The sequence below is a fragment of the Haemaphysalis longicornis genome, unplaced genomic scaffold (genome assembly GCF_048455015.1).
Source record: "Haemaphysalis longicornis isolate Haplotype H1 unplaced genomic scaffold, Haemaphysalis longicornis Haplotype H1 scaffold_12, whole genome shotgun sequence".
Lineage (NCBI taxonomy): Eukaryota > Metazoa > Arthropoda > Arachnida > Ixodida > Ixodidae > Haemaphysalis > Haemaphysalis longicornis.
The window spans coordinates 104,805,921-104,833,517 of NW_027526225.1; the positions used below are offsets into that span (position 1 = coordinate 104,805,921).

Sequence of the window (27,597 nt, forward strand, 5' to 3'; positions counted from 1 at the left end):
GGTGGAGGGGATAGATGGGTGAAAAGGGCCCGAAACTGTCTGGCATGGGGTGCCTACATTTTATCAGGCTCTTGGGGGGCGGGGAAGGGGATATAAAAGGAGTGGATAGCGGGAAATATGCGCCCTAGCCCTAAAACATGATTCTTGTTGCCCTGCTTAAATGGGAGGTGGGTGCACGTAACGACTATCACTGTAAGCCTTGGTCACCCAAGAGACGATTGCAAACTGCAGGTCCGTGTGCCTTGGAAGTGCCCGTTCCGCAGCGTCTGTCGCACACTGCGGGAGTCCGGGGTGAGGAGGACGACTTCGAGCCCCTGGCGGCTCTCAACATGTGCGACCTGCGAGCCCTGGGCCACCTGGGCGACTCGCTGAGCTCGCGCGAGGACTCGGCCGACGAGGCACCTCCGCTGCCGCTCGACCAGCAGCCGCTGCCGCCCTTCGACGCGAGCTTCTACTCCAGCTCCTCGACATCGTGCTTGCTTCTGGACGACCTGTCGCACTTCGGAGGGTGGGTTCAATGCCGCATGCAGACTTTGCGCGAGTTTAGTAGCGGTGGAAGGTCGCCTCTATAGGAAGCTACTCCGGTCTGGTTGGGAGGGAGATAGTGTGGACTCCGCCCCTGTATTGGGATTGATTGATTGGATTGATTGTAGGGTTTAACGCGCCGACGCAACGCAGGCGATGAGGCGCGTCGGGCTCCGGATTAATTTTAACCACCTGGGGATCTTTAACGTGCGCCGAAATCTCGTACACACGGGTGTTTTTGCTTTTCGCCTCCATCAGAAATGCGGCTGCCGCGGCCAGGAATCGCGCCCGCGTCCTCGTGCTCAGCAGCACAACGTCTTAGCCACTGAGCCAGCGCGGCGGGTCCTGTTTTGGGAACACCGGTATTGACGCACATCTTGAGCAGGCAGAATAACAACCGGGAACAAGTAGTCAGGAGCAAGATAGGTCCCTCCCTCCTTCTTTGTAACAGACGCACACAGATGCTTGCGCGCGTACACAATTCATCTGTCGTGATTAACATATTAGGCGAAGCTTATAGGGCTAGGGTTCCGTCTATGCTTAATGTCCAAGAACAAAAAATAAGTGCCCGTTCATTCTGTGAAAATGGATGACCTGCGAATCTGGAGTGCACGAAATATACCACGCTTGTTTGTAATTTGCGATTGAGCATGCTTCCTATCTATTTAGCTGAATGAAACTCGGAAGGACTCGAGCTTTATTCTAGCGAACAAACATGCGGCTGTCTGTTTCCGTGCCGCGTCGCAGGCATCTTACTGTCTGTGAAGCGCACAACCCAATCCACTCGACCAGTGGAGACCCCAGACAGGTCGCATTCGGCTATTTGACCTTCACGTGTAAGCGTCCAGCCAGCACAACGTACATGCCTGGAGTGAGGGCGTAAAACCTACAGCTTCGCGTGCACGTCGCCTCTTCCTGCCTCCACTCGGCGCACGTGCACGCATAAACCAGCCCCCAAAAGCCACCTCGTTTCTTGGCCAATACCCCACGTGGGTATGTGCCTCTAAAAGAGGAACAACAACAACAACAACAATAACAACAACCGGCAACCGCTTATGCGCACGTGCTTAGACGTGAAAGACAAATAGCAGTTGTGAAAGAGAGATCCATGAAGCCGCTTGCCTCCCGCCCCTTTCGTTTTTTTTTTAATTCCTCTGATGCCCTGGGGCAAAATGGCGCAATAAAAAAAAAGAGAGGTCGGCGGTGGCCAAAAGGAACGCTGGAGCGGTGCTGAGTAATCGGCTTCACCGGAATGAAAACTCAGGGGTTAGACATATACTGCTTAGCAGTAAAGTCTCCCAAGTCTCCACGTGTTCTTGAAGCGCGGGGTGTTCTAGCACGAGGCGTTGGAAAACGAGCGCCCCGGAGCGTTTACTAGTAGCTCGCGGTCGCCATTAAGGTCACGCGCCGTTCGAAACATAATGTGGACTTCAAACTTATACATCTGATTAGTTGGATATGTACCTTGAGTAGTACAGTTAATAACAGGCACTACCGTATTTACTCGTATAATGATCGCACCACTGAAGTTTGTCGTCAAAATTCGATTTTTTTTAATTTCCCGCGCAATGAACGCACCTTGGGCTTGCCACAGAAATATGTCGTATGGGTGCCACGTCTAGCTGATGATGATCGTTCTTACATCTGTTTCCTTTTCTTTCAAAACGGACATGGCTACGTTACCACCGCAGACTTTCTGATATTCGCGATATCGGCAAGCATGCGTTCAATATTGATGAGGAAGCAACTCTCCAGAAGGCGCATAATGTACTCACAAGACAAAAAAAAAAAATATAGGGAGGATCGGCGCACGTTCCCTGAGCCGCACCGCACCCTGAGCAGGGAACAACACCCAATCATCAGACGCATTCAGGCGGGTTCACTTACACACCCTGTCCTGATGAATAAATTCTACCCAGAAACCGAAGAAGACACTTGTCCATTTTGCACAAAAAACATAGGCACTCTCGCACACATCCTGATGGAGTGCACTTAAATCGAGTCCCCTATAGCCATCACCCCTCCTCCACACTCCACTACCACACCCCATGAGCGATGGGAGACCTTACGGTCCTGCCCCGCCATGCCGATCCAGCTCGCGCTGGCGGCCAGGGGCCAGGAGCTGCTGGCCGTAAATGGGTACCGAATCCAGGGAACCACCCCGTCCGACGTCTGAGAGGACGCCGTAATTTTATTTGAGCTCAGTAAATGTTTTCTACTACTACTACTACTCACTAAGAGGGTTCAACTTAAATTGAGGACGACTCAGCGGGCAATGGAACGGAAGGTGATAGGTGTAACATTAAGGGACAAGAAGGGAGCGGAGTGGGTCAGGGAACAAACGCGGGTTAAGGACATATTAGTAGAAATTAAGAAGAAGAAATGGGCGGGGGCAGGGCATGTGATGCGAAGGCGAGATAACCGTTGGTCATTAAGGGCAACAGAGGGGATCCCTAGAGAAGGCAAGCGTTGCAGGGGGCGGCAGAAACTTAGATGGGCAGATGAGATCAAGAAGTTTGCGGGGATAAATTTGTGGCAGTTAGCACAGGACCGGGATAATTGTAGATTAATGGGAGAGGCCTTTGCCCTGCAGTGGGCGTAGATAGGATGGTGGTGATGGTGATGGTAATGATGGAGTCAAAATAAGTGTGTTTGCGTCTTAGGGATGACCCCCGTCATCAACGCTCAAAAGAAATAAATTTTGCTTGTAGCTTTTACCTAAATTATTTCACGTCTTCACAGAATTAATTGAGTCACGATTTTTTAACGTTCCTGCTTTTTTGTTTGCAGGGTGTCTTGAAGCCGCATGGAGAGACGCACCCCAGCCAAGGCGTGAATACCCGCAGGACTTGTCTCTCCGTATTCCTTCCACGGATGCAGACCCTGTGCCAACAAGCGCAGCTCCCGATCAAGATAATAGGAGTTGCGACCGTGTCCCTCGAGAGACCCGTGTTCGAACCCAGGCGAAGTTCAGCTGGAATTCGTCCCGTGTGCGTGAAACGGCGAACACTTGTCACCGCCAATGTGCGCAAAGACTGTCTGGTTTCTTGGGCGATAAGCCCCGTGTTGTTACTTTTATGCGTCGTTATATAATAACAGGCTGATTGTGAAACACAGCTGTCTCGACATACCTCGCAATTTGTGCTTGTTTTCCTATTTATTGTGCCGTCCACTGGTTATTTAGCGGTCACAGCTCAACCGCCCGTGCGTATATTCGGTGCGACGTTTGTTCGAAGGAGAGGCTGGAAGGAAATTATGGCCAAAAACAGTATACTGTATCGAAACATCAATACGCCCAGTTTATTAAAATATGCTGAACAAGGCGGAAACATACCCCTGGAAAGCAGTAGTCAACACCTTCTTCTCGACGTCATCTTTGACGCTGAAGAGTTGGCCCTGGGAGCCGTTTTTATTATCATCGTCTTCGTGAACTATAATTGGAAAGTTCCCGGGTATGGTACTGTTGTGGCAATGATGGTGGAGAAGTGATACGGCTCATACCCGTTTAGAGGGATTGGCCAGGAAGAGTGTGCCGAACGAAAGAAAGAGAACAAACTTTATTCTGGATCCGTTGTGTCAACGATGAGTGGTGACCTGCGCTTGGTGGGCGCCGGGGACCTGGGCTGCTTGAACAGCGAGTCTTTGCTGGACCCGGGGATCCGAGCTGGCTGCCTAACGCCGCCTCCCAGTGCTCCACACGAGATGAGAGGGAATGAGTTTTGAGGGCATTGCCAAATTATATGAGCAACTGTTTCGTGGGCTCCACAGTCCGGACATTGGGGAGAGGGAAATACAGATGGATAAATTGCATGTAGTCTGGCGCGACAGGGGAGGGTGTTGGTTTGGAGAAGGCGCCAGTACCGTTCCTCGGTGATAGAGAGTGACCAATGGGGTGGAGGGTAGCGCCGGCGAGAGAGGCGGTAGTGGCAGGTAATTTCCTGGAAAGGGATTTTGAAGAATTTTGAGATGCTGTTTGGAAATAATCCCCCGGGCAAAATTTCGAATGGCTGTATTCGAATCGTAGATAACAATTGTTGGGGTAGGCCGATGAGTGAGCGCTAGTGCAATAGCCGCCTCTTCCGCAATGGCAGGGGAGCGCGTTCGGAGAATCCGTGAGTGGGAAGAGTTTGCTTTTGGATCAAAGATGGCGGTGACTGCCTAGGCGTCGTGACAGGTATGACTAGAAGCGTCCACATAGGCGGTGGACTTCCCCATGGGGTATTTGCGGGCTAGGACACGTGCGCGATGTTCACGGCGTTTAATGTTTGGCTCCGGGTGCATCTAGCGGGGAATTGGCCGCACATTGTGCAAATCGGGAGGAATGTATATCTGGGGGGGTCAGTAACAATCGGTGCATGAACCTTTCGCAAAGAATGGCCATCATGTTTGTCGGTGACGCCGTGGTCGACGCAGGAATTGCCAAGTGGGCTTAAAAAGTTTTTACATGTTCAGAAATCTCCAGCTGACGTTGATATTTCCAGTTGTGGTCCCCAAATTTCTTTCTCTCATGGTTATGAAATCTAATTGGGATGGGGAATTCTCGGCTCCGAAGACATGAAATGCGGCAAGCATCTAATAAAGACGTTTTCAGCTATAGGCAACAACTAACATGACCTGAGCAATATGAACAAGAACAACAAAAATGGCGACAGGATGAAGCGAAGAGAATGGTGGGGATCAGTTATTCGGTTGGCTGGCTGGTGCCTCCGAAGCAAAAAGTTGTGCATATCCTGTCGGAGGACTTGAAAGCCGGCTAAAAGTTGGAAGAGCTATTTTTTAAAGTCCGCCCTTCAAGAGCGAGTCTTATGAGACATCCGCTAACTTCCTTTACTTCGATTTTCTTCGTTATTGACGCTTGAAACATCACTGAGACAGTCGTAACTGAGGCCCGAGTCTGCGTCTTTGTGCCTTTATAGGGAACGCAGTGGTACTCCTGATCAGCGTAGGTGTTGGGATGAGACGCAAGCGTCTCGCACAGAAATGATTCCTGGGCTGCGGAGCAATATGCCTTAGGTTGGTACAAAATTCCCGCTAGTATTTTTGTCCGCCTCGGTATGGTCGCTCATTAAATTGCCCCATGCAATAGGCGCGGGCCACGGAGAAGACACGTGACCTGCCTGCTGGGGCCGATTGCGCGAGACACCGGCCAGTGGGAACCTCAAGTGAACGCTCACAAAACCATGCGCAGATCGGCAACCAAGACGGCGCTGTTGTCGCTTGGTCTGTTAAAGACATGGTATCAGCAATGGAACGTACCCACTCCGGGGGATTGGACAACCCGAGATAACAATTCATGCTTAAAGATGGGTAGAAAATAGAACTAGACAAGATTAAAAGCAAGAAACTAAAATTTGGGAGCGAAATGTCAAAAGTTTGAGACGAGAATAAACGGAATACTGGTGTGAAAATAAAGAAAGGAAACAGAGGCGGCGCTGTTGTGCAAGCGCCAGGGTAGAAAGAGGACGACGACGACGACGAAGGAGCTCGCTCCAGTGGGTGGCCGCCAGGCGGTTCGAGGAAAGGAACGTTCCGAAGTCCCCGCAGCAGCTGCGTGCTCCCTTGAGCGAGCTGGCCCCCGGAATCAGCGCGGCGGCTCCTCCCAGCAGCAGCGATCAGCGCGCAGGCGACGACTGAAGAAGACCACGGGGCCATCATGAGCGGCTCGCCGTCGTCCAGCACCGGTGGCGGGCGCATCTTCGTCGGAGGCCTGGACACCACGATGACGCGCGAGGACCTCGAGCGCGAGTTCGGCAAGTACGGCCGCCTCCGGGAGGTCTGGATGGCTCAGAACCCGCCGGGATTCGCCTTCGTCGAGTTCGAGGACACCTCGCGCGTGGACGACGCTGTGCGGGAAATGAACGGCGCCATCGTGAACGGGGCGCTGCTGCGAGTTGAGCGCGCTCGAGACAAAGCGAGGCAGAGCCGCGGAGGAGGCGCCCTGCGAGGAAGGGTGCGCAGGGGAGGGGCCCCGTCCTACCAGGCCGGCTTCGAGCGAAAGACGAGGCGGACGCCGACGCCGACGGGAGCTGCCGGAGGTCCAGGAGTGGGAGGCATGACCGCGACGCCACCAGACGCGTGCTTTGCCGTCGTCCCACCGTCTGCAGCAGTCAACTACGGCTACGACTACAACGCTGCGGCCACTGCCAACCCGTACGCGGCGTACGGGACCACGACGGCTTGGGAGGCTCCTTACGGAGCGACGTACTACGCGCCCGTCGCGCCGGCGGGGTACGGCGCCTACTACGGAGACTTCTACGGCATGGCCGGCATGGCGGCACCGATGCCGGTCGCCGACCCGACAGCCACCCTGTACCAGCAGCAGGACTACAACCAGATGTAGTGGTCGCCGCGCCACGCCATGTCTTGTAGGGCAGTGTGTTCAGTGTGTACATAAAACCTGGGCCTCTTTTTTCTTGCTGAATCGCTGTCCTGTCATTGTCTCCGTACTCGAGTACGTGCTGTCCACGCATTTTGCGTCTGTGCGGCTTCGTAGTCGTGATGTACGGCATGTGTTGAAACACTGCTATTACACCTATAGGCATGTGCAGCATCGTAATCGAGCGTTGCGATAGGTACGTTTAGCTGGCAGGTAGGCTGTATTAACCCGAGAGTAGAAATTAATTTGGATCTGTCTCGTGGACGGCGCTGCTTTGCGGCTTTGTAAGCTGCAGCTCAAAGTTGTGCCTTTTCCTTCGGAGCACAACTGTGGCACGACTTCAAAAGCGAGCTAATGTTTCTAGTCTTTACGTCTTCAAGTCCAGAGCCCCGAAAAGTAAGGCTGGCACATTGCTCCATACGAAGACAGCTTTCTTTGTAAGGTCCAGCTCTGCAAAAACGCAGAGTGCTCATCTCGCTTCTCTTGGCGGCCATCGTATGCTCGATATGCAAGCTGATGTGAGAAGGCCTACCACTAAATGGCGTTGGCAAACGAAGGCGAGTCGCATCTTTTCCGGGTCTGACCGGCATTTCGGCTGCGCTGCCGAGTACCCATAATTTTCGTTAGGACGAGGAGCCGGTGTTCCCGCTTTACTCCTGTTCCGGCCATTGGAGATCTCAACGTCCACAGTAGCTAACGCTATGCACCCGTTTGCAATCAATCAATCAATCAATCAATCAATCAATCAATCAATCAATCAATCAATCAATCAATAGATCGATCGACCAATCAATCGATCAGTCGATTGGTCGATCAACCAATCCATTGATCAGTCAATCAATCGCTCAATCAATCAATCAATCAATCAATAAATCAATCAATCAATCAATCACGTACACGCATTAAAGTATTATAAGAACTTGTGCTGCTTTCGCACGGTTTTCCTTAAAGGGGTCCTGAAATGCCTTCCGCCGATGCATGGATGTACATGTAACCAAATAAAGCAATGTATTAGCAATCTCCTCCTGCAAGAATTTTGTTAAAGCGATGAGTATTAGCTGAGAAATCGTAAATCAAAAACTGCGAATTATCGCCGCGCCGTATTTCCTCATCCTTTCAACTGTTTCTTCGCTTTTGGCCTCCCCTCCCATGATGCTCCGCTCCTCAGCGGTGACGTACTTCCGCTATTGCGCTCCCACAGACTGCCGTCTGCTACGGGCCAGCTCTTTCGGCTTTTTCATCTCTGTAGACACCATTGACACAGGCTGGAAAAGCGAACGAATGACCTAGCCGCATGTGTGCGGCCTGGCCTTGCCCTTTCGCGGTGTACGTAGCTGCAGGGCTGCAGTTGGTATCGGCGGCGAACTCGCAGCCGCGTGGGGAGAATCGTGCGCTCGTTCCCTTTGGTGCACCGCGCACTGTTTATCCAAAAAGCGCGGTCTCAGATGTGGCCCCGCTGGTGCCGGGTGTTATTTTGCGGTGGTTGTAATTCCTACTACCGGCGGCATGTGAAAAAAGACATTTTCAACCGACACAGAACCCGTGCACAAAACGCGCCGGATCGGATCGCTTTATCAGCGGCGATGAACGTGAAGGCGAAGAGCAAACCAACGCTGCACTCGACCAGCGAGAACCCGTGTTCTGACAAGCTGCTCCCATGTGTTGCATTCAACACTGACGGGAAAGCGTTTGTTTGCACTTGTTTGGATAGTCGTAAAATGTCCAAACACTCCGGCACTCCGCTAGCAGATCAGCCGGCGAGACATTTCGGAAAACATTTGACAGATGGCGCCGTATGCATTAGTGTGTCGCTACGCAAAACTGATGAGACGCTCTACTAAAACTCCCATCGCGGTGTCACGTAGCGGGACGCAAAAATTTAGCGTTTAGCGTATGCAAAGGCCACAAACGCTGTACTAAAACTCTATTAGCAGCAAAATAGCGTGCGTATGTGAAACCGCTTGCGTTTACAAAGCTGCACGCCGAGCGCGTACGTTTCAAACCTAGTGACATCGTTTAAATACACTGGCAAGCACAGTGTAACGTAGTCAGATATCAACTGTATGCTCAGGCGACAAGCAAGAGCTTGTTTTATGTGGGGCGGAGATTGCGCATAAAGGCTCGTTCGCACTTGCGACGAAAGCGAGTGAGAGCGGCAGGAATTCCGTCGCTTTGTCGCGCGACGATCGTTTTTGTCGAATGGTCGGGACAAATTTTGGTTGCGCGACAGAATTCCCGTCGCTTTCGCTCGCTTTCGTCGCAAGCGGGAATGGAAAGTTCTGCCGCTGCCGTCTGCTGCGCAGCTCGGAGGTAACCGCGCGATCTGCTCGGGCCGGATGAACGCGCACACTCCCGCACGGCAGCGCCCCAAGCGGCAGACGGCCGCGTACATCGCTCCCGGCGCCCGCCTGGAGCCCGCCCTCGGCACACTAGCCAGTATATTTCAGGCACTATAATGGAGGAAAGATTTTTTGCTTCCGATGAACCTAGTTCTTTGCCCCTGTGTTTTTAAATACGTGAAGTGGTTAGCACGTTGTCCTCACGCAGCTCTGTATCGTCGTAGCATCGCTGATTGTCCGAACGAAGCTTGCAGCTAAGCCAATGCAGCGACCGAAGCTGTGTGTGTGTGTGTGTGCATCGCCTCCTGTGTGTTGTGGACGCGTTCGTTTCGCGATGAAATGCGACATTGTACTTCTGCGGGTGGATAGTGCTTCCCATGGTCTGGATTATCTTTCTCGAACGACGTACCACTCAACCTCGCATGGGGTATGTGCAGTGTGCCTGGCTAAAAGCCTTCTCGCTTGCGCGCCAGAGTTGTGACTTGCTGCTCGTCCCCGCAAACCGGGTGTGAGGTGAGTGCCGTATTTACGACGGGCAGGAGGAGGCAACTCATCGTCTGTCAATCGCGGTTCAGACTTGCAACGCATGTTGTGACGTTGCGTTCGTTCGAAACGCATCTCTGGATTGTTTTGAAGTTGAATAAAATGTACGCGTCAAACCCGGGCATTCGGCTCAGGGCGTTCTCTGCGATTGCACCAAAGAAGTGCCACGGGACTTTCTTTATGGTACGTACTCACGTAAGATAAAATCCACGTCGTGTTATGGCCGTGTTGCATTCAATACAAACGGTTAAGCGTTTGTTTACACTTGTTTCGTTTGTCGTAAAATGTCAAAGCACTCCGGCACTCCGCTGGCAGATCAGCCGGCGAGCCGACGCTGAGCAGACGACTCATCTCTTTGCCGGAAGTGCGTGAAAAAGCCGCCCAATAGCAGGATGTCTAGCTCATGACGAACATCTGGGAATCGATGATGTAGACATGTGAAGATGGCGGCGTCCAAAAACACGAAGGAAAGGGTGAGAGAAAAGCGACAAACTTTGCAACAAAAGTGTGAGCTTTCCGCTGCGCGTAAAAGAGTAATACTTGGCACAGGTGACGTTGGCGACCCAATTTGGCGATTGCGCTAGTTCATTTAGTGTGCTCAAAATGCCTTTCAGGGCCCCTTTAATTGGCGCGACCAAACCTGTCTGTCATTTTTTTTACATCATCGGAAATTGTCTTTCATTTCGAGCTGAATCATTTCGCAGCCATGCACAAAACCCACGAGCCTGGCGTGGCGTGGCCATCCTAGAGTCTAGAAAAAACAAACCCCCCTTTCCCGCATCCCAAATCCTCAAGAGCAGTGGGAGACACTGGTGTCCAGCCCCTGCCGCTCGGACCATGCTCCTGCTCACCGAGAGGGCAGCCGTTGCTACGACAGCTCATGGATTCCTGTGAAGAGGGAACCACTCCTACAAGGACACCACAAATGCTCTGACAATAAACGTTTTTCTGTCTCTCTCTGGCGTACGTTTTCGCCATTGACGCAATCAGAGAACGTAAAGTTAATTTTTTTTTGGTCAAAGCAAATTGGTCACACAACAGGAATGGCAGCGGGGGCACACACCGAACCGCACGCACCTATCGGGGTGATCGCCCGTATAAATAATTCGTGATGATGATGATGATAAAAACTTTATTTTGCCCAAAACTGGGTGAAAGGAGGAAGGGGAAGTGGGAGCCTTCCTGAATCCCCCACCCCCCTCAGATTGCGGCCTGGGGCTATAAATGATTCGTCAGCGATAGTGCGATATGATGTTGTAATCGCCGTGCAACGCCACCATCATCATCAACCAGATCCAGGCGCAATCATCATCATCAGTGACTGGCCACAGCCAAGTGACACGTAGTGTCATCTAGGGGCACGTTTGAGCATGTATTCACGTGCCTCTTATACTTATATGAGTCTATTAAACCGAGCTGATCCGTCGGGCCTCGTAATGTAGTAATTCCGCACCCGGATAGCAAGCTAGTCAAGCCGAGAACGAATCCCGTCAGCTTTGTTATTTTTTGATTGGTTGTTATACTTGGAGGAAAATATCCTTTTATTACGTGTGAGCTCTCTTTATGGCTCCTTTGTGCATTATAAATGCAAACCCGGGTAGTGTTGTGAGCCGGGCCACGCGTTGAGATAGAACACGACCACTGCGCTGTGCGTTGGCATGTCGTCACCGCTCTCACAATGGCGGTCGGGCTCCCACACCCGAAATAAATGTAGGAGACCCCAGTATGTCAAGCCCACGGTCCCTTCCCTCAATGCCAATACACGCCTTGCACCGACGTCACAACGGGGAACGCTGGGATGCATATTCTCCATATTGGAGCACCGCCGACTCCGCGGATACCCTACACGGCGCTGTCCCCCCGCGGCTGTGGAAGCGGCACCGACTGGACGGCGTTTCCACAATAGTGTTCTGTGCTGTTGTCGGCTGCTCGAACCGTAGCAAGTCGAATTCGATGGAGAAATCGGCGAGCAGCAGCTTATTTCGTCTACCGAAAGTTGTATCAAATCAATGTGAGCGGACGAAAGACCTCAGTGCGAGACGGCGAAGCCTGTGGATATATCACGCATAAAACGTGCCGATCTCGATCCCAACAGCCGCGGTGCCCACTTTATGACAGGTAAGCCAGCAGCTTCTACAGCAAATCCAAGCGCCGCGTACAAATGTAGAAAATGTGTATTTTGTGCTTGTAGGCAGGCAGCCAAGATTTGGGACGAGGCACACCCTGACTGGGCGCCGTCGCTTGCGGTTGGCTACGGCACCAAAGCTCGTTGTACCGATCGTTACGAACGATCGAAAAAGTGGCGTACAGGGAAAAATACCGCTGAGACCGACGCAGCCACGGCGGCGTCCACGCAGCCGACGGAGCCCAGTCACGGCGACGACGTTGCAACCGTTCGAGATAGCGACGAAGTTGACGAGAACGAAAATGAGACAGGTCACAAAACTGGAGGAGTAAACAAGATAGTTCACGATGTCTCCGTGCGTCACTTCGGGAAACTCGGCAACATCGGTCACGGTGTGCAGTCCCGGCCGCAGCATGTATCCCCACTGTCACACATCCTAATCTTTTCATCGTAGCGTGGGCGGGCTGATCCGATCAGCTGCGCACGATACGCCGCGTCGAGAGCCTCGACTCTCGAAGCTGGCGGCATCTTGCTCAGAAAGCGGTAAGCCTGTAGTGGGTCGGGTGCATCAGCCGAGAAACGTACACGCACTACGCATAGCGAGCGGCGCGCGGTGCTCCAACATGGGCGCAGTAACTACGAGCGGGCGGAAGTGACGTCACGTGCAAGCCATGTATACTCCCCACCGGTTTCCGTATACCAATTATCATTACTTTGCAGTTAATCTGGATGTCCGCATGGACTAAAACTGGCTGCGGCTTAGCTAAACTAAACAGTTTCATACTAACATACGCTAGAGGGTACACTGGTGTTAGCGTCTATGCGAGCCGCCGAATGGCGGCTTCAACCCACTGGGAGCCGGCCATGCCAGAAGGATGCGTGATTTTCGAACTTGGCTTGGCCCAGCTGTCATCCTGACTTGACACAAAGTACTTACTGGCTAAACACAAGAGCTACAAATAATATTGAAGGGTTTATAAAGCTTGAGTCGCGTAAACAACTTGCACTTTCTGTAAATTTTATACTGAGGTTTAAAAGAATTGTTCCATTAGGCGGGGAAGCATTTGTAAAGTGTATACACGGCTGAGTTTAGCGGAGCCGTGCGCCTGAAGCAGACCGGCTGTACTGTATTCCACAAGTATGCATGCTTACGGGCGGTGAGAGCGATTTTGCGTGCGCCTTGTTCATGCAAATGATTACAGGTTGCTCATTACCAGCGGAAAACCGCTGTGCTTGCGCCAACAGCCTAGCAGACGACAGCTGCATTGGCGGTATCGCTCTGTTCATGCCAGCTACCTTCACTCAACGCCGCCTGAATAAACATTGCCTAACTCGTCGCCCGCTTTCCAATGGGAACGGTAGGGACGTCTAGTTCAGGCACTCACCCGCTATGTGGCACACGCCGGCGGACGTCCCACCTTACGTCTCTGCTCGCGAGTCGCGAACGCTGCACCCACTTCTACAACGTGTGTCTGTCAGCTTGCCTTTTGCACGGCCGGACTGGATGAGCGGCGAGCGCGCACTTTCATACGGCCTGCGCACCCAACAAGGAAACCTTACAGCAGATTCTTGACAGAGTGAGGACGCTTCGAACCAACCCTCTACCCTCCCAACCCTCTTTTTTCTTAGTCGACGCATCGCCTCTGGCCGAGCGAGCCGACAACGCTTGCCGCACGTGTTTTGGATCTGCCGCGGAATATCACCGGTACCAATGAATGCCTTCGCCGCTATATCCCACCAAAAAGAAGACTCGTTGTGCACTTCAGTTGCATGATTAAGAGTTTTATCTGCATGTTTTTGACAGTGCGCTCGCTGCCAGCGGTCCGCTCAGCCCGACCGGAGCGTGAGCAGCAGAAACACGTTTAGCTAAGCGATAACCGTATCTCCCTCGGCGGGAAATCATTCGCGTCACTGGTCGTGCCCTGTGCGTGTGCAAACCAAGGCATCATCCGAAAGGAAATATAAGAACTGATATTTCAGTCACGGAAAATGCCGCGTTTATTGCCTGCCTCACCATAATACAGTCGCTGATGAGATATGAAGGCCTCGCATATTTTTCTTCATGTGCCCCGAGTTAATGTTTCTTTCAAATTTTTTGATTAGGCGCTTCCGAGTGATAATGTTAGGCTGTTTGACCCTATTAGACCAAAAAATTCAGAAGGGGGGAAGGAGTCGCCTATTTTAATGACGCACATGTAAATTTACACGGACAGGTATCACCTGTAGCCACGGCAGGGCTGGGGCGGTGGCAAACGCGCGCGCGCCGCCGCTCTACCCCGCCCGTGCTGTAGGTCAACCGGTGAGGGTTAGCGTCACTAAATAAAGCGTAGCTTATTTAGTGGCTCTAGCGAGGGTTGGTCCGCAGCGCCACGAACTAGCGGCGGTGAAAGGTGGGAACTATACCCGAAGCGCAGGCCGTATGAAAGTGCGCGCCCGCCGCTCCTCAGGCTCCAGCCCGGCCATGGGTAGGGACGCCTAGTGCAGGCACTCATCCGCTATGTGGCGCACGCCGGCGGACGTCCCACCTTACGTCACTGCTCGCGAGTCGCGAACGCTGCACCCACTTCTACAACGTGTGTCTGTCAGCTTGCCTTTTGCTGTATCGCTCACATCTTAGCCGCGACGGGGCGCTACTTCTCGGGCGCACTGGGGATCTCGTTCGACGTGTCGCTCGCTTCACACCTGCGGAATTTTTTGAAAGATGACTGATGGAGGCGGAACTGAAATAGTGTAAGAACATATTAATTGTAGGGTAGACAAACACCAAACAGAAAAACGATATTTTCTGATGGTACAGCCGTTATTTTACTGATATTTTTCTCTCTGGAGGATGTAGGAAACGAAAAATTGCGTGCACAATTTTTTGTTCAAGCGCTGAATTCTTTTCTATCCTTGCTTTCTAAAAAAATAGCACGTGCTTGTAAATTCCAGGATATTATAGAAAACAAAAGGATAAGCACCTGAGGGTCCCGCCACGCTGTCCGGGTGCTTCAACAGTACAGTCCTCGATTTTACAACTGCGTACCGATGCGGAGTGCGAACAGCGTGAACAAAACAAGGGCAAAATGTTGAGAAGACAGAGTGAGGATGCCCCACTCCGAAAATTTCGGGACCCGTGATCCAAGTAGGCAAGCGCACAAAGCCGGCATCAGCCTGCGGCAGCACAAGTGGTTTCGCGTCTGCCGTTGCAAAGGCAGTTTTATAAGCGACAGACCAAGACAGACAGGCCTGGTGAAAAATAAGAAGGCGCAGGAGTGCCGCCTGGAGAACGCTAGACGAACTGTCAATTATATTGCATAGTTTTCGAGCAGTAGTGCTGGCTGACGGACATGAAAGCATGCAGGAAGGTTACAGAGCGGGGAAGGGTAGGAGGGAGCTAAATGATAGTGGTTGTTCGGCCATTTTTCGCTCAAGCGTTAGGCAAATTTGGGTATACAGGCGGCGTTCCTTCGCTTGTTCGGCCGCTTTCTACCATGATAAGGTCATGACCACGACCAACTTGGTGCTGACTCGACGCTCCCGCGATGTAGTTACGTGAAGAAAATTTGACCGCTGTACACATATACCTACTAGTGATAAAATTTTTTTTTTTTTTTGCTTAGCCGCTGTTAGTGTTGTCGTCGCAAGCATCGTCATGGACGGGACTGTAGTCAAACAGCGTGCTCGTACCGTCTACCTTGTGCGGAACCCCGTATTCGCGAATGTTGTCAAAAATGCCGCAGAACATGAGCAGTGCTAGAGTAGAGGCTACATGCCGATGCTACTGTTGTCCGCATCCATTTCATTGCAGACGAGCAGTATTTGCTCATTGCAGCCACTGGAATCGGGCGCTAACAACGATTCTGCCCCGGAACGAGCAGCCGACGCTTTCGACACTTTCGACGCCGAAATTGAAACTAATGGCGCAGAAAAACCCGAAGGCGCGTAAACATAACAACCGCCAAGTCTCAAGTTAAGCCAAGTTCAAAAATGACGAGTCTACGTCACACTATCCGCTCCATAGTGGTTGAACGAGTGGAGCGCCAGCGTCCCCTCTAGTTTTTTGTGTGAAACTCTACGCAACTAACCCTGGATATGCGTAGCGAAAGCTTGGCTTAGCTATAGTTAGGTCATGCTTTCACTTGTTTAACCTTTTATTTAGCTGTAATTATTATACTATTCGTCCAAAGCCTGCCTTTGTCTACGGTTGTGGTCCCTCTTTTGACGTTTTCCCAGCCGAACGGCTCGCTCTTCCCAGTTTCCGACGCTAGCTTCGCGCGCTTGGCATTCCGTATACTCTGTCCAAGTGAAGCAGCTCGCCGGGCGATATCCGAGGGCTTGTCAGATGCAACTTGCCGACGACGGCTCAAAGCCTCCTGCTCCCGTGGAATTCTCAGAGAAGAGAAGACGGCCCGGCATCGCTCTTACTCGTGGACCACCTCGCATGCACGCGGCGAGTCACGTGGCCAGGCGGCGAACCAGCAGCGGAGAGCGCATGCGCAAAGCCGGCACTGGCGGTGGCGCCGGGCTGCTAGCGAACGCGGCTTACGCCGGAGCTCGGCCCGGTGAGTCACGTGACGCGTTGCCAAAGGTACGCTGCAGCTGCGGTCAAATGAAGGTCAAATCCTCCGCGACGGTGGAACCACTCGACGAGATTAGTAAAGTGTGGCTTTAAAGTCGCCCCTCCGCCATCCCCCTCTCTCAATCTCCCTATTTTGCATTTAGTCAAGCGCGTGCCGGGTATGAGATCCCCGAGCTTCCTTCTTCATAGCTATTAGCTGCAGTTAGAACATAGAAACCGAGAAAAGAAGCATGAAAGATAGGAAGAAGGAAAGAAAGAAGGAAGGAACGAATGAAGTATGTAAATAAGTCTGAAAGAAATGAGGAAGGCTGGTAGGAAAGAAGCAGAGAGGAAGGAAGGAACCTGTGCACTTTTGTGAGCCCTAATTTTTGTCAACTGCATAGACATACCCATGAAGCCAGCCTTACAGTTTCCGTGAAAAAAGATGCGGGAAAGAATTTTTGTGTGTTTCACATTCTATTCTAAGGCAACTCACCATTTGTCTCGAACTAGGAGAAAGCTTCCCGCTGTCGTCCTGTTGAATAAAAGTGTAGCGATCGATAAGACGCACCGACGAGTTCACGTACGCCTCCCCGGTTGACACCCAATTTTATTACGTTATTTCGTTTCTTTGAGATTACAACCCTCGTACTCTAAACTATCACCGCAAAGTGCTTTATTTACTATCGCCGATAATTCGTTGATTCCGGTTGACGATAGGCCGCTTAGTATTGTGTCGTAAAACTATCCCACGGTGTTCCAGGGATCGCCATTTGCGAACCGTCGTGAATAATGTGCTCTTAAAAATTTCCCGCGGCAGCCAATTAATTCTGCCGTGTTATGCATTTCCTGTAAATGAAAGGAAGGCTACGTTCGCTCGCATCTTCACTGGATATACTAGAATTACCATGCTTATTTTCTAGCTCGGCTTCTCAGTCCTTAAGCTGCGAGCTAAGTACACTGGTGACCGGCATGCAGTACAGTGTGACAGTATCGGGGGTTAAAAAAAAAGGTCAGGGTTATATCATAGTTCTCTTAACGAAATCACTGTCCGCTGCAGTTTCGTCGGTGATTGGGAGAATCAGGCACGAAAGACGTCGCACTACTCGGGTAGAGCTTTGGGCGTTACAGGTCGTCCACGCTGATACGGGCATCCGCCTTGGGAACCCTTTTGGCGTCCAGAACGGGGAAGTCCTCTCCGGGCACGTACTCCATGAACCGCTCGACGTACCTCCGGCCCGCCGTGTCCTCAGCCCAGTCTTCCTCGTCCAGTTCTAGGACCTGGAGGAAATTTTTGAACTCAGATATCGCTAGCCTACCCGCACGCACTCACACGTTTCCGCATACGTAAAGTCATGGGCAAATGAAAAGCGAACGGTAAAATATGAATCAGAACACACAAACAGCGCAATGTATTTCCATGCGCGTCACACTGTCACGTGGCTCCATACCAGCAACAATGTAGCTTACAAAATATGCCGCGACCGGGTCATCATGGGATCTCCACTAAGCATATGCTTTGACTTTGCTTGTTCCGCTTCCGATTTTCCTGTTCGTTTTTCATTTTCCATAAACGTACATACATACATACATACATACATACATACATACATACATACATACATACATACATGCACATGAAAAGACAACTTCGAACAAGGTAGCGACCACGACTGTTGCCAACGTTTCAGCAAAGACACTTGCCTTCGTCAAGGTCAGGGCAAACCCTCGCCTGGCAAGGGTTGGCCCTGACCTTGAGTAGGCAATTGTCTTTGGGTTTGCCCTGAGGATGACGAAGGCAAGTGTCTTGACCCTGACGAAGGCAAGTGCCTTTGCTGAAACGTTGGCAGCAATCGTGGTCGCTGCCTTGTTTGAAGTCTTCTTGAGTTCTGTGTTCTCTACCATCTTTGAAGTTTTATTGCTCCCTGGATTACACACACACACATACATACATACATACATACATACATACATACATACATACATACATACATACATACATACATACATACATACATACATACATACATACATACATACATACATACATACCGACATACATACATTTACGGTGAGTGAAAAGTCGGACACACGTGAAAAGCAATAACAACGCAGTTTACTATTTACGAACTTACGTTTCAAAAAGTGCACTTGCCTTCATTAGAGTACGATACCGATCTTACATATCTTACTCGGACGAAGGCAAGTTCACTTGCTGAAATGTAAGTACGTAAATAGCAAACTGCGTTGCTATTGATTTTCCGTGGGTAATTTTACGTGATCCGATCGTTTGTAAACATAGAAAACGACACGCAAACAATCATACTAAAGCAGAGAGACAAGCCTAAGGCATGCGGTTTCGCCAAAAAAAAACGGAAAAAAGAAAACACCTTTCCATTTGCACTGCGTTTATCAGCGATGAATCACAGCTCATAGTATCGTTTCAATACTTCTATCATGCTTATTTGTTTATTTATTAGCCCCCGCAAAAATTGCGACGGCCATCTACGAATTTAGTTCTAGGGATGGCGATTCCCGAGCTCTTTTGAAGAAAGCTTTGTGTTTTCTGCGCTTCAAAACAACCAACCTGTGCATTCTTGCTCCTTTAGATTTCGCAACATAACACCTACTAGCTCAGCGGCTTGTGGCTTGCATGAGGTTTCTTAGCAGAATAAAGATGTTAAAAAGACATCTTCAAAATCATGATTTAAATTAACTTCGAATCAGATTGAATAAAATAAAGAATATAAAAACAACAACTGGTACAGAGAATGTATCTTAAAGAAATTACCTCCCACACCTGACAAAAAAATGAAGGTAGCTCCCACTAACGCGTAAGACTTGAAGGTAGCGAAGCTGTACGCAAGATTCACCACCATCACGACGGTTTATGTCCACCATTGCAGCCGATTTGTTTCTTCTTCGCTGCGGCAACGACTTTTGCTCCATCAAATTGTTGCTATAACGGCGAAGAAGAAACGAATCGAAGAAGCAGAACGAACGAACGGAATGCGTACATTTAAACTAGTGGTCTCCTCGATTCGGCTACACTTTCTGCACTAGTTCACAAAAGTGCCGTGCAAGTGCAGCGCCAGTTCTTTCGCACGCTACACCTTGCACGAGACGAGAACTCGCACAGGGGCTAGTGCAGAAGTGTAGAAGAACTGGTGCAGCACGGCGTCAAATCGAGGGCCGAAGTGCAGGTGGCGCAAGCTGCACTGGTAAATCGAGTGCGCGAGTGCTGCACCGCCTGAACTGGTGCAGAAAGTGTAGCCAAATCGAGGAGACCATAGGCGCCCGCAGGTGCAACGTGTCCCCTAATATGTGTTCCGTGTCGAGCAGGTGGCGCGATAACTCTGCCCACAGTCACAGCCTAGTGAGTAAGCCGTTTGACTCTGGGGTACTAACTGTGAGGAAGATGCGTTGGTGTGGAGCATTTATGCGGCGCAAAGTGACCCACCAGAATGGCTGGCTGCATCTGTTGGACGCGTGCGTCTGCTTGCCGGAGTTTGACGGACTGCTTATTTCAGCTGCAGTGATGTGCATCTTCTTGGATGACTGATAGCTTTTGTAGGCTGTGATAACTGCAGTTTTCCACTCAGTAAAGAAAAAAAAGCTGTTTCCCACACCTTTATACCGTGTTCTGTACCTACAGTGTCCGTACCAGGATGTCCTCAATAGAGTGTGTAAAATGTGTGTTCCGCCAGGTGTTAAAACATTTTTCTTTAAATTACACACTGGCACGCTCCCTGTTAAAACTTGGATGAAAGAGCGGGGTCTGTTTATAGCTTGGTCGACAGACTGTCGGCCCTGAACTCGACCAGAGACAATTGATCACTGCTTTGTAGACTGCAGAGATGCTGTCTTTTTCTGGGACATTCTACAGCGAACGCTCAAAAAAGACATGGATATTACGCCTTTCTCTATCCGATTTTTGCCATTCGACTATCCTGGTGAGCCACCTTATGACATGTTCGTGTTGATTGGTTTGTACAGTCTGTGGCGATGCCGCTTATGTGATAGGCATGCTGAGCCACCAACATCAACTAAGTCTTATTTCAGAGAAACTGTGGCATTTGTACATAGTGTGTATAGTTCGCTTGACCAACCACCTGACTGGTTCCCTCTTTTGAACGCTTGTGTGTGTTTGCCTGAATTTTGATGTATATTTGCTTCTCATAACTTCAGGGTATTCTTTTGTTTGCTTGTATTGCTCGTACTGCAACGTCTGAGCGTATTTTCCCATGTAATAAAGAAAAAAAAAAGCTGTCGTAGCCGAGTGGTAAGGCGACTGACTGATCTAACTCTGTTGATCTACCAGACACGGGTTCGAATCCTGCCGGTGTCGGTAATTTTTTTTATGCTGTCATACTGAGTTTTGTGAACGCTGGAATCAACGAATTCCTAGCAACTTCGCTGCTGAAACGCCTCCTCTTGTTGAGTTTTTGAGCCCCGAAATTCCGCCTCAACGTGTCCACAAACTGAGCCAATTGCCGAAATGAGCGACATGTTGTGCAGGAAGCGCCCTCTGATTACATCTTCCATGTGAAAGATTCTCCCCTGTGCCGGACTTGCGCTGTGCATGAGACTGTAAATCACTTGCTGTGCGTCTGCCCTCGATTGGCTGCTGCGCGAAAAACTGCAGCGAGCTCCCTCTCTCGTGTACGTCATGGAGGCAGTCTCGAACTTTTTCATTTTCTTTGGCCCTGGGCCAATAGTGATGACAGTACGTTAGGTACAAAAGTTCTGCTCCAGTTCCTACGTGAGCCTGAACTGGACAAATCTCTCTAGATCACAAACAGAGCAAGTGTCACGATATCTACTCTTTCGCACTTTGGCGTTCATGTATTTATTTTTCTTAGGTTGGTGTTGTTACTCATTTCTTTCCCGTTGTTTACTTTTCATTTTGCTTCAGCGTTTCCATTAACGATTTCCTTTTCAACTTTATTTTTGTGTCCGGACTATGCTGGCAGCATTCTCTTGTTTTTCTTGTCCTTTTTTAAGCGTTTCCTGCTTGCCTTCTTCCTGCTGTACCCCTGTCTAATATTCACCACTCATCAACTTAGTCACCCCCCATCTGGTGTAGCAAGCCTTGTCCCTAGCAGGGCTGACCTCACCAGTTCACATTAAAGAGCATTCTCTCTCTCTCTCTCTCTCTCTCTCTCTCTCTCTCTCTCTCTCTCTCTCTCTCTCTCTCTCTCTCTCTCTCACTCTCTCTCTCTCTCTCTCTCTCTCTCTCTCTCTCTCTCTCTCTCTTCTACGTGCAACTCACCTGCGAAGTTCTCTTGAGCTCGAGGCCGGCCAGGCTCTGGAGTAGCGTGGCGCACAGCCCCTGCTGGCAGTAATAGGCCGCGCCCGTCTTCTCGTCAAAGTGGCACCGGGCGCCGTCGGGGAGCACGCCGGTCTCCTTGGTCTCGTCGTTCAGGAAGAACTTGGCCGCGATGAACGCGCCGTTGTGGTAGCCGCAGTGGATGGCACACGCGCGCCACGACTGGGCTGAGCAGACGAGAGAGAGGCAGGTACGTGCTCAGTCAACTTGCGTTAAAAAGGGGCCATGGACACAAAACACAAGTTTGGTTCATTAGGAAGACTGCCTTGCCCCGATAACAATGATACCTGTTTTTTCCAAACTTCGAAATAATAATAGAGATGTCAAGGAAATCATGTGAAACGGTGGCGACTCCCTAGCCACTTTCCGGCATGTTTTGACGTCACAGAATCTTATGACGTCACAGGAACTTATGACGTCACAGGATCTGCACGACTGGCGGCCGCCGACCTAACCCATCGCTAAGACACATGAGTGGAGGATTGCACGGAACCTCTAGTTCCGTTTGATCGGACCACTTCAATGCTAACGTGCAGTCAACACACTGAAGTTACGTTTTTAGTGCTGGCCCATATGACATTGTGCCTGCCCGTAAGACGTCACTGTAGCGCGAAATTTGAGTGTTTCCAATACTTCTCGCGCTTTCTCGGTTTAAAAAAAAGGTTTTTGTGGTTGGAATGGAGCTGAGTGCGGTGCTGATACTTGGCTATTCCCTATTAAAGAATGTTGTATTTTCTCTTCATGGTCCCTTTAAAAGGGCACTGACACAAAAATTTTTCTTTTTTTTTGTTGCAATAAGTAGATAATGACCTACTTATCACGTGTGGAAACCTCATTTGCTTCAGCGTGCGACGGTTGTTTAATTAGAGACGTTTCCAATGCGGCCAGTCGCCGTTTCGGTTTCAGCGGGTGCCTCGAAACGTGAGTTTAGTATAAACAAAGCTATCCACGTGTCCATCGAGCGGATATCACAGACCAGAGCAGCAGTAGCACTCTCGAATCCGCGTCGCCGGCAGTTTCTGCGAATGCCCCCACGCACTGATCTCGTGGGCTGCTTAATTAAAAAGCGACCGTTGACGTGGCGCAGTCGCTGCGAGGGCAAATTGTTGCCGCGGCTAGAAAACGACGCGATACGCTCGAGACGGTGGGGAGACGCGCGCTGGGAGCACCCGGCTGTTCTGCCTACAGGTCCGCCTACAGATGTGTTAGGCTAACACTGCGGCGGATATTCGATTGCCGCTCTCGTAGCGGTGCAGATGGCGATGTTTAATGCAGCCCGCCATCGCATAATTAATTCCTTTCTTATTTGTGCTGCCATTGTTGGGACTTGGGTCCCATTTCGAGCAAGCGGAACAGGCTATCGCTCGAGCTACCTGCGCCGGCCTGCTCCACTTCACGGCCGTGGCCGCCGCCTGCGCAGGGACCGTGCGGCTCGCTCAGTGCGCGCTTTTCGTGCCCCCGGCGCGTTTCCGCGTCCAGTGCAATAAAAAGCAATAAAAATAGAGTGCCTGGAATCGCTGTAGAACTTAGGTCGCGGCCAGCTGCCCGATGAGCCAATGAAATCACGGCGCCTCCACCGCCTCCGCGGCCAACGATCGGGTCGTCGTTGCTCGAGAGCAGAAGCTCCGACCCCCGATTGGAGCGGCGAGCCGGCGAGTGCGGAAGCGCCCAACACAAACTCGTTAAATGTTTGACTATTGTTTATTTATAAATTATCCAGGGACTGTCGATTGCGCGAGGTCGTCCGCCGGCTGCTCGGTTGTGTTTCACACACTTTAAAATTGATTTTAAATATGCTCGAGGCTGTATTTGCCACTTATATTTTGCAGATGATGTATGTGTGTTCACACCAATCTATCTCCGAAGTTATCTCGCCTTCAAAATTTTGTGTCAGTACCCCTTTAAGCCTATGGCTGAAGAACATTAAGACGTCTTAACACCAGGAGGCAGCACGCGGTTTGCCTGGTACTTCGCGGCAGCCCGCCACAGTCTCAATACACAGCAGGCTGTCGGTTTCTTGTTCTCCCGAACATGAATTGTACGATAATGCGTAAGTATTGATTTCGTGGGCTCGTATACGAACATGCACCACTGTGTATGCTTGCCTTTGACGGCCAAAGGCCAAAGGCCTTTAAGGCGAAGGACTCACATGCATTGGCGGATCCAGAGGGGCGGAGGTGGGGGGGGTCTGTATGTTTTGACCGACCTTTAATTTTGGAATTTGTAGCTCAAAGAAGATGACCCACATCAGGTCATAGAAAAAGTCTAGCTGATAACTTTTTGTATTCCTGCGTTTTTGGTTTTCCAAAATTTTCGGGAATAAAAAGCTGCTATCGTGCTCATATCTTCATTACCACCGCCTCCACCACCACCACCATCATCATCATCATCATCACCACCACTTATAGAAGCTGACCCCCGCCTCAGAAAAAACCTGGATCCGCCCCTGCTCAGAATTCTCATCAAATGCGAAAAGTGACCGTCGTCGTCATAGGCGTCAACGGTGGAGTCAAGTGGGTTCATACCACTGCACAAATTCGGCACCCTGCCGGAGGGGGAACAAGAATTTGTATGATGCGTGCCACGTGACAGGCCAACGTGATGACACGTGAGTTGATCAGGAGCACACGGAGAAGAGTTCAGGGGGGAAACTGACTCGTGAATCGCGGCCAGTCTGATTCTCGGGAAACTGTAAGGTGTGCCCGTCTGCTCGTTGACGCGATTCGACCCGTAAGACGAAAGCAAAGAAGAAAAAAACGCTTACAAGGTGTAGCAGAAAATGAGCCGGTCCAAGTAATTCGCGATAAAAGGGAAAAACGAAAGAGCAAGACACACAAAGACGATGTAGAAGAAAAGAAGTCTAAAAATCTTTATACTTTCGCCTCCAAAGAACGCAAACGGACTTGCGCCTACGCTACACGGTTACTTTCAATTGACAATTGGGGTGTCGCCCATAACTGCGCCCTATGTATTTACAATGGGGCACCCGATAGACAATTGGTTCAACGGCCCTCGAAGGCTTTTGAAACAGCCGTGTAGCACAGGCATTAAAGGGACCCTGCAGCACTTTTTTCTTGATTATAAATGCTTTCATGACGTATTCCACAAACACATCCATTACTTAAAATAGCTGGTCGCAAAATACCTCAGCCAAGAGTTGCTATGCCATGTCCATATGATAACTTTGAAACTTGCTCAAGCGGTAAAGGGTTTTCTCTCTGTCTTGGTGTTGGCGTTTTTCGAGCGCTCGAATGACGTCATTAGAGCGGTGCAGCGGCTATTGGCCAGCTTCGTTTCAGTTTCTGGAAGAAATGCATTCGGTCCCTTTAACCTTATATTCGCCATAACAAACGCTTAGCGAAATTCCCCGCTTCTACTCAGCATCGCCGAATGGAATTCATTGCCATCCCACATTGCCATCTTGACGCAGACTTCATCGTTTCAATCTGCACTCTTAGCCTTCCTTGGAAATGAATATTTATGTTGTTAACGATGTAGTTTTGAGGTTTCATATCTGTATTTCCGCTGTTCGGCGCTTCTTGTGCCTAATATGTTTATTTTTTCCCTTAGTGTTGTAGTTCCTATTGTTCATGTGGTTGATTTTTTTAACTGTGTTGTCAAGAACTGCCTTTTTCTGTGTATAATTTAGTCCCCCCCTATGTAATGCCCGCGGGCCCCTAGTGAATGTAAATAAATAAATAAATAAATAAATAAATAAATAAAAAATAAATAAATACATAAATAAATAAATAAAAAAATAAATACCTTTAAAAAGAAAGCCATGAGAGCAACGCAGAAACGGAAGTTGTGTATCTGCCTCTAGGAGCAAATTACGCTGTGCCGCTTCGTGCTGGCGGTAACTGTAGCTTGCTCAGTGCTTCCAGACTCCAAGGAAGGGTTGAAAGTGCTTACCAGATGTGTTGCAGAGTCCCTTTAAGTTTCCTATGAATTTTTAATGGCCCATTTAATGAATGCATGGCCCATGTATACCTGTGCGTCCTGCAGCGTTACAGAGGGATATCAGACGAATAGATTTCTGTAGGGGTCGCCAAGTAATGCTGACGCATTAAAATCAGTTGCGAGCGCATGAAAACTGTAACTGACGGCGTGGGATGAACAAAACCGCTCTGTGAAAGCAGCATCGTTCTTAGTGGCGGACCACAAAATATCACGCAACTTTGCCGTTATGGAGAACTTTAAGGGGTTATGGAAGGGCTTACCTGCACTGTAGGGCACTTGGGTGCCGGTCGGCTTCAGCTCGGACTTCATTTGTGAGAAGATGGCGCATTTCTCGTTTATGTAGTCCTGGTTGGTCTTCTTTCGGTCACATTTTGGGGCCTGAGGGTTGGAATGCAGTCTAGGTAAGGAACGTAATAAGGCTTGTCGGCTAGCCGACCGAAAACAGTTGTCAAACAATTAGCTGAGATAGTTTGTTTAGCAAACAATTTCCGGGCTACTTCGTTAAGACATTGAAAAGACGCGTCGGCGTGAGAAAAAGCATAGAAGGCAAATAAAGTAGACGGGACAAATTTAAGATGCCATTTGACTTTTTGCCTCATCTAGAGAAAAGCTGCAGTATTTTAGTTCGTTCTGTTACAGACTTTGTTCAAAAAAGAAATCACGAGGGATATCGCCCGATTATTATACTGTGATGCAACATTAAGGAGCCCACGACATGCCTACCCTCAAGCTCGTTCCGGAAGAGCATTATGGAACTATTCCGACGTCCGTACGTGTAACGCCTTAAAAAGCCATTGTTTTTTTTGTTGTTGTTACGGGGTCGAATGGGCATGCTCAGGTCAACCCAGTTAAGAAAGGGTTCTTATTTCAACGGATGTTTTGCTATCGGAGGAGTAACTTTTTTAGGGGGAGCCAAAGCAGCGAATCTCCTATTATCTCTCTCTCTCTCTCTCTCTCTCTCTCTCTCTCTCTCTCTCTCTCTCTCTCTCTCTGCGGGAGCATGCATGCGTGCGTGCGTGCGTACGTGAAGCGAAGTAACTTGGCGCAAAATTCAAACGCATGCTTCAATGCGTGCACAGTTTTCTGGCTTCGTTGGCCAACCCATTTCCCTCGGTACTGCGTTGGCACTTCTGGAGGAGGAGGAGGAGGAGGAGGAAAAAAGCGTACGGAAAGGCGGTGAGTTAATCCAGGCTTAGAGCCCGAGAGAGAGAGAGAGAGAGAGAGAGAGAGAGAGAGAGAGAGAGAGAGAGAGAGAGAGAGAGAGAGAGAGAGAGAGAGAGAGAGAGAGAGAGAGAGAGAGAGTAAAGGAAAGGCAGGAACGTCAACCAGGCTACGGCCTACTATGCTATCCTGCACGGGGGAAAGGGGAACTACGATGAAAAGGAGGAAAACAGAAAAAAGAAGGGGAAAGGTACAGACATAGCGTAGAGTGGTGTGCCCAGGGGTAGGACACTATAGACAAAGAAGTCCAGTGAGTACATAGAGGGTAGTCATTTGCGCTACAGTCTTTTGTGCAATTCCGCCGTTTTTAGAAAACACAGGAGCGCTTTGGTCGCCTTGCCCGCAGATGACGGAGAAGGCCAGTGGCACAGGATTGTCTCCTCAGAGAACGGGCGCCGAGAGTCTAGCTTTCGCAGCGTCGAAGAGAGCTGGCTTCGTTCAGTTGAAAACCGCGGACACTCGCATCGGACATGTCGTATGATCTCTGGCGTGTCACAGACTTCGCACGCCTCACTGGCTGCCATTCCAATCAAATAGAGCCCGGATTGCTACTCGACACTGGGGAAGAGGTACTGCCTCAGGTATTCAACGGAAAGACGTGTTTTGGCCGCCGAGCTCAGCCGATTGGACAATCAACCG

The 27,597-nt window shown here is 50.2% G+C and overlaps 4 protein-coding genes across 6 annotated transcripts in view; 3 read left to right on the forward strand and 1 right to left on the reverse strand.

Annotated features, from left to right (window-relative positions):
* LOC144163182 (uncharacterized) overlaps window positions 1–3,642 on the forward strand; it is an 88,058-nt gene extending 84,416 nt beyond the window's left edge. Inside the window, exons 9-10 of the mRNA XM_077694011.1 lie at window positions 232–508; window positions 3,316–3,642. Coding sequence (XP_077550137.1) covers window positions 232–508; window positions 3,316–3,325 — 287 coding nt within the window. The 3' untranslated portion in view covers window positions 3,326–3,642. The remainder of the gene's footprint in view (window positions 1–231; window positions 509–3,315) is intronic.
* Window positions 1–27,597, forward strand: part of LOC144163186 (BET1-like protein) — a 441,394-nt gene that overhangs the window by 296,927 nt on the left and 116,870 nt on the right. The window lies entirely within an intron of this gene.
* LOC144163183 (uncharacterized) lies at window positions 4,866–6,916 on the forward strand. Its single transcript, XM_077694012.1, has one exon. The coding sequence runs from the start codon at window positions 6,179–6,181 to the stop codon at window positions 6,863–6,865; it is 687 nt and encodes a 228-aa protein (XP_077550138.1). The 5' UTR covers window positions 4,866–6,178; the 3' UTR covers window positions 6,866–6,916.
* LOC144163184 (uncharacterized) overlaps window positions 17,012–27,597 on the reverse strand; it is a 105,944-nt gene continuing 95,358 nt past the window's right edge. For all 3 annotated transcript variants that reach the window (XM_077694014.1, XM_077694015.1, XM_077694013.1), the window contains 3 exons: window positions 25,998–26,115; window positions 21,721–21,944; window positions 17,012–17,729 (listed from right to left, as the gene is read on the reverse strand). In XM_077694014.1, the coding sequence (XP_077550140.1) occupies window positions 17,574–17,729; window positions 21,721–21,944; window positions 25,998–26,115 (498 nt within the window). In that variant the 3' untranslated portion in view covers window positions 17,012–17,573. The remainder of the gene's footprint in view (window positions 17,730–21,720; window positions 21,945–25,997; window positions 26,116–27,597) is intronic.